Genomic DNA, 14,694 nt, shown 5'->3' on the forward strand with positions numbered 1-14,694 from the left:
GACCTGCAGCAGACTTTTTCGGTCGAAAATCAGACGGACTTTAGATTTGGAACATGTTTTATATCTTTCCGACAGACTCGAGTCCGGTCAAAAAGTCCGCTCGTCTGTATGCTAGTCCGACGGATGAAAACCGATGCTAGGGCAGCTATTGGCTACTGGCTATCAACTTCCTTATTTTAGTCCGGTGTACGTCATCACGTACGAATCCGTCGGACTTTGGTGTGATCGTGTGTAGGCAAGTCCGTTCATTCAAAAGTCCGTCGGAAGTCCGTCAAAAGTCCGTCTGAAAGACCGTCGGACCTTTGATGCCGAAATGTCCGCTGTCATGGCATTAGTGCTGTTGGTCTCCTGCAGAGGCACGTTCTGTTTACATGCACTCCAGCCATGGATACATGGCATTTCTCAAAGCAGGCCCCTGATAATGAGAACAATGGACCATAAATGTGTAATGTGTGTGGACCAGTTATTATTTCTGCGTTCATTTCATTATGATCTGGGTAACCGGAGGTGTGTTTCCTTTATGTACATACAGTACCTTGTGCTAAATCCATTGTGCTGTCCTTCATTCTCAGAAAGTTGGGGTGTATGAAATGCAGTATTGCCATATGTGTGGCACAGTAAAAGCAGCTTATTAGGGTGCATAACTAAAATTTCGACTTTCCCTTACAGCCGAATAAAAGTTCATTCAGACAATGATGACAACCATTCAGAAATCAAAATGTTTTTTATTGGTGTGTTTCTTTCACTCCACAAGTTGCGATATTCATTTTTTTTTATATATTTTTTTCAACATCATTTTTTCTGCCTTTTTTTGTTAAATTTTTTTCTACGTACGATATGGTTTCAGTCTTTCGTACGACAATTTTTTTGTTTTGTTCGCTTGTAGAATGGCGTTCGACCCATTTCTGGTTTTGGCATATGAAAAAGAAAATGAAGGAAGGAGAGAGAGAGGAGAGAAGGGGGCGGAGGTATTTAACCCTTTGCTCTTGTCAGAATCTATGGGGTTCAGTGGTGGTTGACAACAAACAATGTAAAACAAAAAGGGAACAGATACACAACCTAAATATGCGATATAGATGTGCTGGGCCTGAGAACAAGTGTCAAACAGAGGAATTTTTCTTCTTGCCCATTGCAGACCAACCTCATCCTCATTGGTTGTGGCTGGGTACTATGGACAACAAATGTAGATCTTATTTTTCCAAAAGTCCATTGTTGAGGCCCATTATAACTTGTTCAAGTCTACCTCTCGCTGATTTTGTGAAAGAAGATTCCAAGGACGTAAGGTTCTTTTAATCTTAAATCTCTAGCCATCATAACTTCTCCAGCAAGGAGACATAGTGGCATGTTGAGTCTCGTATTCTATACTGGTCTTCAACATTTAAGGATCTGACGTCAATATTTTATAGGGGGTTCTTTAAAATTATTTTTTAAAAGGGATTTTACATAAATATTCATTCTGTATACATATATCCTTTGAAATACAAGCTTGACAAAAATAGTCTTTAAAAGTGCTGAGTTCTGTTTGGGGCAACATGCAAATTATTTACTTAAGCCATCTTGACAATCAGTGGAATTTCACACAGTGTTAGCAGTACAAAAAATATATACGACAGCCACCAATAGTCCCTGTGTAGCAGTAGTATCACTGCAAATAATATAGTAGTTTCTGAATGTGGCTACATAGTAATACACTCTTGTCCCTAATATGGTACAATGGCAGCCATTCTGTAAGTGTACAACATGTAAGTAATATTTTTGAGAAAGCAGGTCAATTGCACACTGGAAACTAACTGCACTGTCTCATTGATATCAATAGGATTAGGCCCAGATATTATAGGCAGGCCTCGTAGTCCCAGACATAAGGTACCATAGCTGTTAAGGATGAATCTCATGCCTTGCCACTGACCAGCCAGTGTCTGCAGCTTTTAGGTATAAGGAACCACAGGCACAACTACCTACACTTTCAATTGTTCACCACCTACCAGTATTATAGTCAGGAGGAACAGTCAGAACCAAGGGTCTAACACCTGCCTCTGTTGTTAAGGCCATGTTGTAAACTGTGCAAGGAGCCATTTTTAAGTTCCAAGGGATCCTTCAGTAGTTTCCAGTGGACTGACAGGGTGAGTGTTAAAGAAGCCCACAAACTAGGCCAGATGTATCATCATATCAGTACTAAGAACCGGATCTCCTTTCCTGCTAGCACCAATCAGGTTCAATCCAGTCCTGAATGTTTGAAAATGGCTGCTTTCTCCATTAGGTAACAAAAAACCCTGAAGCACAACGAGAAAACTGTGCTGTTGAATAAACGAGAAAACATCTTGAGATTCTTTGAACTGTCCACACGATTTCTTTCTGGTGACTAGGCCACAATTATAGTTTTGCCAGTTTATTTACCACAGGAGCTGAAATTTGTATCTGAAGATGGACAGTGAATTGCACATCCACATTTGCACATGAATGCAAAATGTAGATCAACCTGATTATTAGCAGTTAAGAAAATGTAAGAGGTTTACGACTGAGGAAATAACATATGAACAGAAAGTCCAAAAAAACTACACACCCTGCAGCTCTTTTACATTAGGATCTACAGCTCTATATCTACTACCCCTCCATATGGCAAATTCTCACATTTCATAGATCTATGTAAATATGTTAAGATCCAATCATTTAGAGATGTATAGACCTGTACAGGGCAAACATAAAGCTGATATATGCCAGTAAATAGGTTTTGGCTTTAGCTGTGTGCAGAAACCACAGGGCAAAGGCTATGACCTAGGAAAACCTGTGGTAAGACAAAATAGCAGACACCACGCTTGAGTTCTTGTTGAGGCAGCATGGGGCTTGTTAAAGTGATTGTTTAAAGTGACCCCATGTTTAATGCCTTATTGCACTGTTCCCTAGAATTCATGGCCTTTATTTAGCAGCAGAGAGCTGGTTAACGGGTATTTGTATTTTTAAAAAATCCTATGGGACTTTACTAAAGATATCTATATATATATCTATATATAGATATATCTATATATAGATATAGATATATCTATATATATATTTATATATATATAGTATATTTTCTAGATTTAAAACATTTAGTTGTGACATCCATTCTGTTATTTGAACAAGGTCATTAATGACAGAAGCTCCTCTTTGTATATATACTTATATATATATATATATATATTTTTTATAAAATCTTGATCTTTCATGTTTTTCGTTCAGGCAGGTAGATGACCAAATATATGAAGAACCTGTACAATTCTGGATCTCTACATGCAGAAAAATAATAAATACATAAAAAAAAAAAACAAAGGTGTTTAAAAACTCAAACAAGGTAGCTGACAACACAAAGGCAGGATCTTTGGGACTGGTGAAGGTCATTCATGATTCTGTAGTGGAATGAACAGAATACGGCACAGTGGCAATTTTGGACAGGAAGAGACACTGCTGAAGGCAGACACAAATAAAAAAAAAAAGCCCCCTACTGACCATTTCCACACCTCTGATATTTATCTGGAGAGGGGTATAGGAATCTCCCCTCATCTCTCCCTTTCCCCCCCTTTAGAAGTCCGTTATTTACAGCAGTCGGAAAAGACACTCGCTTCCCCCATTGATAAAGTTCAGATGGTCCTCTGTTAACAGAGGTGGGGGATGTTTTGTGCTTAAATAAAGAATATGCAGGGCAGCTGGTCCTTTTCACCCCAGCCTTTATCTTTTAAGTGGTGTTAACACCTTCCTGGCAGCAGTTTCTGTCTCCCTGGTAGCTTCCTCTTCCTTTCTGTTACGCACAAACCATGCTCTTCTGAACCGGGCATAAAAAAAGTCTGATTTCATCGTTGAGGCAGACAGTGGGGTTTGGGCGGACAGAGAAGATGGCACCAAGGACTTTGTTAGAAAGACCCAAGGAAAAAGTTCAGTGGTGAATGAAAGTGGCTTTTTCTGGATATTTAACTTTCTGAAAACTCTTGTTCAGCTTGCATTTCCTCTACTTTTCTATGGGAATGCAAATCGTAAGCTGTGACATTTCAAAAATACAAAGGTAAATTTCACTATCTTAGGCAATTTACATCCTTATTACTCAGCAAGCCCATGGGTTGTTTGGCACCTCTTATTGAGTGCAAGAAATGAATTCCTGACCGTGAATAAATGACCAGTTTTACTGTTTGTATCCTTTCATTGCACCTAGCGTTGCTAACACACAGGGGCTGCCTACAGTTACTGTTGGCTATTCACTAGCTCTGCCTGTAACTTTTCATTTTTGTTTACATTGGCTTTGCAGCAATACTGTAAATGTCAGCACCAAACTGGTGGTTGTATCATTGTATCAGTAGCTCTTGTTGGGGCAGATAGTTATGTTGCAAGCAGCTTATTTGGCACCCAAACCCCTACCTGTTTGTGGCCCTCACAAGAAATATACATCATTTTCAGATGGATGTTGGCAATCAAGAGGAAGTCCAAACAGACTGAACCCAGATAATACCTGCCATCAACACTAGTAGTCCATCGACCAAGGCAGTATTGTGTCCTCACCCTACTCCACTGAAATAGCCCCTTAGTTAAATACCACTTCCTTCCACCATATGACCCTGCTTTCTTCTGAGATGGAGAGGGAAGGCAGTATCTCTCATTTTATTTAGTTGGGGAGTAATGGAGTTGGTGCCAGAGGTGGACGAGTAAGTTCAGAGGCTGGTGATGAGCTGCATCTGCCCATCACCCTCAGGTACTGACCCTTCTAGACCCAGAAACCCTTGAGGCATCTGGTAGAAGGCTTGCAACTGCCCTCTGGGCACTGAACCCAGCCGGCCAGGGAAGTACATGGCATCTGCCGCTGTAGGCGGGGGGACCCCTTGGTGGCACGGCAACATTTCCCCAGAAGATGGCAAGCCTGGTTCAGGGCTGCTGTCTGGGTAGGGAGAGTCTCTGAGGTTGGTCATGCTCGTGTAGAGAGAGTCGCGGTTTGGTGAGTCACGAGGAGCGGGTTCAGCTTCAGACTCCTCTAGGTCACTCTGGTACAAGATGGACTGAGCTCTCTGTAAGAGAAGGGGTTCTTCTAAAGCTTTGTACATGCGCTCCATCTCCAAGGTGGGGACTTCTCCACCTTCTCCAATTGCCCCAGATGTTACCTCCTCATCTCCAGTGTCTGTTGTCCCCTGGTGGGATTTGCCCCTCAGGTTGCTGTGTACCAGCTCAGAAATGATCATCTTTTCAAAGGCTGCAGCATCCGTAATATTACGACGTCCCCCATCTCCCAGTTTGGAAGGATCAGGTGGGAAGTCTCCAGCTCTAAGGGAATAGCTGTTGTTAAAATTACCATTGAGTGGAAGGGGAGGAAGGGCATCCTTTCCACATGGGTCTCGGCTTAAGGTGTGTTCTGTGAAATAAAGATTAAGAACAATGAAAACCTTGCGTTGATCATCCTTAGCAAATATATCAGTTCTATATTTCCTTTCTATACAGTATGGAGCTTTAAACTTTCAAGCATGTAAACTTGTAAGAGCTGAAAACTTACACCTGCATGGTTTATAGGATCCATTGTGTTCAAAAAAGATAGAAATACACACAAAATGTGTGCTGAAACAATTCAAATTGTATGGTATCATGTTCACTATACAGAAGCACACATTTAGAAAGAAGTTAAGGCTTTATTTAAGCTTTAAATGCTGGATGTAGGGCTGCTTTAACTATTAAAATATTAGGCAAGTTGCCCTATGCTCACCATAGTAGTGGAGACACACCACCAGACTTCCGAACAGTTCTGGATTTAATAGGCATTAGCCGCTATGCTGCACATAGGTCCAGCAGGACCCTTCCTCGCAAACTTTGCCTATACAGTGGCGTTATAGAGATTGAGATTAAGGATATCTTTGTGCCAATTACAGAAAGTCAGAGGGACGTATGCAGAGCAAATCAGGCTATGCCCCCTGAATCTGGGACCGCTATGGGCCTGGTGGTCATTTTAAGAAATGGGTTGTTTATCCATTTCTTAAAACAGCCTGGCTGGCCTCATTTATTTTTCAACTGATCCTTCTATATGGCCACTTTTGAAATGATCATAAAGAACTTTATGCCACTGCTGACATATTCCTACTAACTCCTAATGCTGTTTTTCTATTTAAAATAGACATGCTCTATAAGAGTGTAAAAGTTAAAACATATATCGAAGCAAAAAAACAAAAAAACAAGCACTATATCTTTGCAATACATGCACATTTCTTCTTGTTCATTGGTTCTTGCCTTTAAAGAACCTATAAGTGCAGTAAATATCTATTGAGTAAAGGATCTATTTAATTTTTTAAAAATAACAAACATATCATACTTACCTCCACTGTTCAGATTGTTTTGCACAGAGTGGCCCCGAACATCCTCTTGTGGGGTCCCCCGGCGGCTCTCGCGGCTCCTCCCCGCATAAGATAACCCCCGAGGGGAATCGCTCTCCTGAGGGGGTTACCTTGCGGGCATGCTCCCAAGTCCAGCATTTGTGTCCACAGACACGAATGTCGGACTCGGCCCCCCCCCCCCCCCCCGGCGCCCGCATCATTGGATTTGATTGACAGCAGTGGGAGCGAATGGCTGTGCTGCTATCAATCTATCCAATTAAGAGCTGGGACCCCGTGGAGAGAGGGACAGAGCGTCCCCGCCGAAGAGATGGAGGGGCTCAGGTAAGTAAATCCGGGGGGGCTGGGGGGCCGGTGACTGCCAGGTGTTTTTTCAACTTAATGCATAGGATGCATTAAGGTGAAAAAACACAAGGCTTTACAACCCCTTTAAGCTGTATTGTAGGCTCACAAAACAGCATTTTGTGGAGTTTGTCAGCCCTGCCCAGTGTCTTTCCTAAACTACTAAGCCACTCACATTCTCAGATCTCTACAACATAAAGGCTAATCATTCTGTAGCCCAAGATATGAAATAGGAAATTTTAACAGACTTTTTGAAACACAGGAAGTATGCACAAGACACCTCTGCTATTCTGGCAAGAGCAATACGTTCTTTGTTTTATCAAAAAAATATATATGCTTCCAATGGATTATTAAACAGACCAAATGGTCACAAATAGTAGAAATTCATAGTTAGGATTTACACACACTATAGAGTGATATTAAACCCTTACATTTTTGTAATGATTTTTAAAGAGGAGGGCAAAACATTGAATATTAAATGATGGTTCTCTTTTATTTAAAATGTTCACTTTTATTGTCTTTGGGCTGATTCCCAAGCTACTGGCCCCCTGCCTATTCATGGGAGTCTCCTTTACTTAGCCAGGTGCTAACCCAGCAGCAAGGACAATGGACTGCAGGTAAGTGCTTGGGGACAGGTGGGTATAGTAGGTATTGTTTTTTTTTTTACTTTAATGCAGAGAATGCATTAAAGTAAAAAAAAATTGCATTTAGTACCAAGATTACTGCTTAAGTGCAGGCTGTCAAATGCCTGAGTCTCTTGCCTTTTTGCAGCAGTCATATTAATGTGACTAGTGACTTCCCGGACCAACGGGATGATCTGGTAGTGGACCCAAACCCAAAGCTGGCCATGAACAATCCAGCTTTAACGAGGATTGGGGAATCAAATGATTCTGGCTAGCTTTACTTCATTTTACAGGGAGAGTTGAGGTCTGCATTTAACTTTACCTGGCAAATCTCTAGATATACTGATTGTTTTTACATATGGTTTTTATTGAAGACAAGCTCTGCTTACACATCTTTTCTCATACTTTCAATTTGAATTGGCCAGTTATGTTTAAATGATAACTAAACTAAAAGTACAGTTATTTGTTAATGTAAAGGAGACTTCCTTTTAAGATTAAATGATATGTTGTTTTAAAATGTTTTTGGCTGTGCATTGTTAACCTTGCATTCTTTATTATATGTAATATTGGTAAAAGCATGCCTGTTCACTGAACAGGCTAAGTATAGAAGTACATTTTGACAAGAGAGGAAGTGAGCATTGGTCCAGTGGTGGCAAGTGAGAAAATGTGTGTTAGTGATAAGTGAAGAAATAGGTGTGGTGCAGTAAAGGCAAAGAAGGAAGTGCACATCGGTACAAAGGGACGCACGTGCAGAGGTGCTGAGTGAGCAAACAGGATGAATATTGAATTTCCTAAAAAATCTGACTAACCTAAAAAATTACTACTGGTAGGCAATCTGGGGAAATGTAGCCTATAGCTTACAAATGTTTTTAGCACATGGCTTGGCATTACATTAGCAGTGAAAAAGCGTGTGAGCCTAGCAGCAGTCAGCAAAGTAGTGCATTGGTGATGTGGTGGTCAGTGGAGTAGTTAATCCATGTAGTGGTAGTCAGTGGAATAATGCATTGGTGTAATGGTGGTCACTGGTCAGTGGAGTAGTTAATCAGTGTAGGGGTGGTCAGTGGAGTAGTGCATTGGTGTAGTGGTAGTCGGTGAAATAATGCATTGGTGTAGTGGTGGTCATTGGAGTAGCTCATTAGTGTACTGGTGATCAGAGGGGTAGTGCATCCATGTAGTGGTAGTCAGTAGAATAATGGACTGGTGTAATGGTGGTCAGTGAAGTAGTTCATTAGTGTAGTGGTGGTTAATGGAGTAGTGCATTGGTGTAGTGGTAGTCATTGGAATAATGGATTAGTATAATGGTGGTGCCTGGAGCAGTTCATCAGTGTAGCGGTGGTCAGTGGAATAGTGCATTGGTGTAATGGTGGTCAGTGGAATAATGCATTGGTGAAGTGGTGGTCAGTGGAGTAGTTCATTAGCATAGCGGTGGTCAGTGCAGTAGTTCATTAGTGTAGTGGTGGTCAATGGAGTAGTTCATTAGTGTAGTGGTGGTCAGTGGAGTAGTTCATTAGTGTAATGGTGGTCAGTGCAGTAGTTCATTAGTGTAGTGGTGGCCAGTGCAGTAGTTCATTAGTGTAGTGGTGGTCAGTGGAGTAGTTCATTAGTGTAGTGGTGGTCAGTGGAGTCGTGCTTTGGTGTGGTGACACCCTATCACTACTGTCCAGCTCTCTGGAGCACAAGTGCTGATTGCATTTGTTATAAACTATTAGCAGTAGCAGAATATTAGGAAGGTTAAATGAGGCACTTACTGGGATCTCTGAATGTTCCTGTATTTCCACAATAGAAGAACCGAGAAAGTCAGGTAAGAAAGGCAGACAGAGATACATTGTTAGAATCAAGGTACAGAGATATGATGATGTAGAAAATATATGTAGATATGGCAAAATGTGATGAGGGGCAAGAGAAACATACATATTATATGTTAGGAAGCACTCAGTGACACCTTTCTCTTTATCTACATCTACATATTGTATATATTTATCCTAAGCATATTGTAAATAATATAGCATACTTGCTCTCTACATGCTGTTCTGGACTCAATTATAAGGATCTGCAAGACTTAGTGGGAGAAAAGAAGGAAAATGGTGCTGGCAACATGATAGGAGATAACGAAAGCTGAGCTTATTATATTGCAATTGTACTTGCATTAATGCAACCAAAGGTTAGGCACTAAACATATTGCTCTATGTAACTTTTGAACTACAGGTATCAGACATGGTTCTCTTATGCCCGCGTACACACGATCGGACATTCAGACAACAAAAACCGTGGACTTTTTTCCAACGGATGTTGGCTCAAACTTGTCTTGCATGTACACGGTCACACAAATGTCATCGGAAATTCCCATCGGCAAGAACGCGGTGACGTACAACACATACGACGAGCCGAGAAAAATGAAGTTCAATAGCCAGTGCGGCTCTTGTACTTGATTCCGAGCATGCGTGGACTTTTGTGCGTCAGAATTGTGTACACATGCTTGGAAAATTTGAGAACCTTCTCTCAAACATTTGTTGTTGGAAATTCCTACAGCAAATGTCCGATGGAGCCTACACACGGTCGGAATTTCCGACAACAAGCTCACATCGAACATTTGTTGTCGAAAATTCTGATCGTGTGTATGTGGCATAAGAGTAATATGACTAAATATATTTTTATACTGGCCACTACATATGGTCCTTTATATCTGCAGGATAAATGATGTACATTTGTATTATGGTATTAACACCAGATATGGCTGTTGCTCAATCTTGCAGTTTTGGACTGGGAGTCAACTGCATAAATATTGAAATTCTGTGACCTTAACATACAGCCCCTGGTTGACAAATCTATGAGAAACCTGATCATCTAAAAATATAATTTTCTGGATGATCACTATTGTTCCTCAGGGTAAAGCTGGCAACAGGTGTGTCTTCCTGGTGCATATTCATGCAGACTAGACAAGAACTATTGTAAATGCTTATGCCTCAATTGCTCCACAGATTGATTGTATGGTTGTCAAATTTATTTCCACAATCTCACATCTATGGCTGGTCTGAAATATGGCTCTGCAGGAGAAATTACATACACTATATGGCCAAAAGTATTTTCAAGTTTTTCTTGTGAAGGATACTGTTGATGCCACAGCTTACAAAGACATTATAGACATCTGTGTGCTTCCAATCAGGTTGCAACTGTTTGGTGAAGGCCCTTGTTTCTGTATGACTGTGCTTCAGTGAACAAATTCTGGTCCATAATGACAAGGTGTAATGGGTTTGGTGGTGAGGATCTCAAATGGCCTTGAGAGTCCTGACCTTAATCCTACTCAACACTTTTGGAATGAATTGCAGACAGCGGGCCAGGTCCTCTTGTCCAACATTAGTACCTGACCTCTTTTGGCTAAATTAGTACAAATTCCCACAGACACACTCTAAAATATTGTCTCTCCAGAAGAGTGGAGTCTGTTATAGCCCCTTAAGAATAAGGGGGGGAGGAGACAACTCCATATAAATGTCCAGTGTTAGATTGCAATATCCAACAAGCCAAAATAGGTGTGATGATCAAGTATCCACAAACTTATGGCCATATAGTGCACACGTGCTTGGTAAAACTTTATGACTTTGCAGAATGAAATAAAGGTTTCTGCATACACTGGGTATCAAATATGGCTTTGAGTGAATGGAAAACTGTAATTTAACTGGAATAGACATAAAAGACTTATAGAAAAGTGGGCTGCTTTCATTCTTGATTTCTTATCAAAAGCAATTCAGTTTTTGTTTTGGTAGAATTGTTTGTATGATGTACACTAAGAACCTTGTTTCTAAATTAGGGTAAACCTTTGTTCACTTTAACTCTTAAAAAAAAGGGACACCTGTAAAGAAGGCATTTAAGGCATCTGCATGTATGGTCACATGCCTTTTAGAGAACCTCAGGATCTCCAATACCAGAAAAAAAACTAAGAGCTGGAATTGCTATTCTGTAGTAAAGCTTCATGGGTTTGGGGAATCTTGGGATGCTCTAGGAGGTACATTATTATACATTTTATACATTTAGGTCTACCTACATTTTAGGAGATTCATGTAGACACAAGTAAATATGAGCCTCTATAGAAATCCATGTTGGCTTTTATACACATATTACTTTGACTTATATATATATATATATATATATATATATACACAGTGGGGACAGAAAGTATTCAGACCCCCTTAAATTTTTCACTCTTTGTTATATTGCAACCATGTGCTAAAATCATTTAAGTTAATTTTTTTCCCTCATTAATGTACACATAGCACCCCATATTGACAGAAAAATACAGAATTGTTGACATTTTTGCAGATTTATTAAAAAAAACAAAACTGAAATATCACATGGTCCTAAGTATTCAGACCCTTTGCTCAGTATTTAGTAGAAGCACCCTTTTGATCTAATACAGCCACAAGTCTTTTTGGGAAAGATGCAACAAGTTTTTCACACCTGGATTTGGGGATCCTCTGCCATTCCTCCTTGCAGATCCTCTCCAGTTCTGTCAGGTTGGATGGTAAACTTTGGTGGACAGCCATTTTTAGGTCTCTCCAGAGATGCTCAATTGGGTTTAAGTCAGGGCTCTGGCTGGGCCATTCAAGAACAGTCACGGAGTTGTTGTGAAGCCACTCCTTCGTTATTTTAGCTGTGTGCTTAGGGTCATTGTCTTGTTGGAGGGTAAACCTTCGGCCCAGTCTGAGGTCTTGAGCATTCTGGAGAAGATTTTCATCCAGGATATCCCTGTACTTGGCCACATTTATCTTTCCCTCGATTGCAACCAGTCATCCTGTCCCTGCAGCTAAAAAACACCCCCACAGCATGATGCTGCCACCACCATGCTTCACTGTTGGGACTGTATTGGACAGGTGATGAGCAGTGCCTGGTTTTCTCCACATATACCGCTTAGAATTAAGGCCAAAAAGTTCTATCTTGGTCTCATCAGACCAGAGAATCTTATTTCTTACCATCTTGGAGTCCTTCAGGTGTTTTTTAGCAAACTCCATGCGGGCTTTCATGTGTCTTGCACTGAGGAGAGGCTTCTTTCTGGGCACTCTGCCATAAAGCCCCGACTGGTGGAGGGCTGCAGTGATGGTTGACTTTCTACAACTTCCTCTCATCTCCCGACTGCATCTCTGGAGCTCAGCCACAGTGATCTTTGGGTTCTTCTTTACCTCTCTCACCAAGGCTCTTCTCCCCGATAGCTCAGTTTGGCCAGACAGCCAGCTCTAGGAAGGGTTCTGGTCGTCCCAAACATCTTTCATTTAAGGATTATGGAGGCCACTGTGCTCTTAGGAACCTTAAGTGCAGCAGAATTTTTTTTGTAACCTTGGCCAGATCTATGCCTTGCCACAATTTTGTCTCTGAGCTCTTCAGGCAGTTCCTTTGACCTCATGATTCTCATTTGCTCTGACATGCACTGTGAGCTGTAAGGTCTTATTTAGACAGGTGTGTGGCTTTCCTAAGCAAGTCCAATCAGTATAATCAAAAACAGCTGGACTCAAATGAAGGTGTAGAACCATCTCAAGGATGATCAGAAGAAATGGACAGCACCTGAGTTAAATATGAGTGTCACAGCAAAGGGTCTGAATACTTAGGACCATGTGATATTTCAGTTCTTCTTTTTTAATAAATCTGCAAAAATGTCAACAATTTTGTGTTTTTCTGTCAATATGGGGTGCTGTGTATACATTAATGAGGAAAAAAAAATGAACTTAAATGATTTTAGCAAATGGCTGCAATATAACAAAGAGTGGAAAATTTAAGGGGGTCTGAATACTTTCCGTTCCCACTGTATCTATCTATCTATCTATCTATCTATCTATCTATCTATCTATCTATCTATCTATCTATCTATCTATCTATCTATCTATCTATCTATCTATCTATCTATCTATCTATCTATCTATCGATATAGATATATATCTATCTATATCTATATATCTATAGATATCTATCTATCTATATATATATATAGATAGATAGATATCTATCTATATATATATATATATATATATATATATATATATATATATATGTCTCTCCAATATATAACAATATATAATATGTCTCACCAGTGGTGTTGTATCCAGGGGAGGATGGACTGAAGCCCACAGACTCTGTGATAAGTGTGTTATACGGGCTGGTGCCTACGCGGCTTTGCAGCACAGGATTCGTCAGTAAGTGGTTACCCATTGTGCCTTGGAGGACAGTAAACAAGAGTCAGGTTGTCTATTAGGAGTCAGGCCCTGTTTTTGTTGAAATTTAATGCCTATCTTCAAATACAATGCCCAAGTTCAACTTTCTGACAAATGGAATATTGCAAGTCAGAGCAGTGAATCAATCAGATATACAGTATAATATTTAATGTGAATTTTTCCCCCTTACAAAATACCTTGGTATGCACAGTGTTTTCTAGGAAATGTTAAAATATTATATGGGTTACTGTATACACAGCCGTATTTGTAGAAGGCAACTTTTCCTATAGTCAGAACTAAAAAGGTGAGGGTTTCCTATGGAGCATCTAGTTTCACTGTCCTGCCTTACAAAACAACAATGATAAAGATAAAGTTGTGCCCTAAATTCTTCAGCTGAATATGTCCTGGACTTTGAGTGGTTGTACACACCTCTGTTTAGAGTCGGGGTGCTATTTAGGTCTCCGGCAATAAAGGAGGATTCTGTCTGTTTTCTGACAGTGTCATTCCACATCCGGCGAATACGGCTCTGGGTGTAGTATCGACTGTTGACTGTCGATTTCAAGGTTCCGTGTTCTGCTCCTGGACCCCTCACACAACAGTATGAATGTCTCAGACATTTGCTGTATTCCTTATGTACCTGTTGAGACAGGGCACAATAAAAGCTATTTAAACTGTAGTTGTAATTCTTCAGACCAGAGCAGCCATTTTGCATTCTAAGCCTACTCACTTACACTTACACCTGCAACATCAAGACAGTGGATAAGCCCAACCACATCCCTCTCAACCACTTCCACATTTCACAACATTCCATTCATGAAAGAATTTTGGCTAAATATCAGTTCTTTCACAGACTGACTGCATCCTCTCTCTGAGTTTGAGGGGCTTTGATGATTGATAACATTTATGACAAGAATATAAATTCAAGCCTGATTGATTACTGAGGACAATACCTGCACATCCAACTTTTATCTGTTTTATGTTTCATTCTTCTGTAGTTTTGTAAGAATTGAAAGATGTGTGCTATAAAAGTGGAGAGAAGGATACAAGGAGCTTTTCTCACAGCCAAACACATTTTTTTTAAGCCCTTGGGTGAAAAAAAATGGTCCGAAGGGTCCACAGCTCCTCCATTTCTTTCTGTCAGAAACCATGAATCAGACTGAGACAGCAGTACAGTTAAATCACACTTGTTTAATAATAATAATAATA

General features: G+C 40.4%; 1 protein-coding gene across 9 annotated transcripts in view; it reads right to left on the reverse strand.

The window, feature by feature from the left end:
• Positions 1–705: 705 nt before the first annotated feature.
• ADGRL1 (adhesion G protein-coupled receptor L1) overlaps positions 706–14,694 on the reverse strand; it is a 631,260-nt gene continuing 617,271 nt past the window's right edge. For 6 of the 9 annotated variants that reach the window (XM_073622453.1, XM_073622447.1, XM_073622446.1 and 3 more), the window contains 4 exons: positions 13,918–14,125; positions 13,366–13,491; positions 9,043–9,060; positions 706–5,365 (listed from right to left, as the gene is read on the reverse strand). In XM_073622453.1, coding sequence (XP_073478554.1) covers positions 4,674–5,365; positions 9,043–9,060; positions 13,366–13,491; positions 13,918–14,125 — 1,044 coding nt within the window. In that variant the 3' untranslated portion in view covers positions 706–4,673. The remainder of the gene's footprint in view (positions 5,366–9,042; positions 9,061–13,365; positions 13,492–13,917; positions 14,126–14,694) is intronic. The other 3 variants (XM_073622449.1, XM_073622454.1, XM_073622448.1) reach the window with 2 other exon arrangements.

This window comes from Aquarana catesbeiana, linkage group LG03 (genome assembly GCF_042186555.1).
Source record: "Aquarana catesbeiana isolate 2022-GZ linkage group LG03, ASM4218655v1, whole genome shotgun sequence".
NCBI lineage: Eukaryota > Metazoa > Chordata > Amphibia > Anura > Ranidae > Aquarana > Aquarana catesbeiana.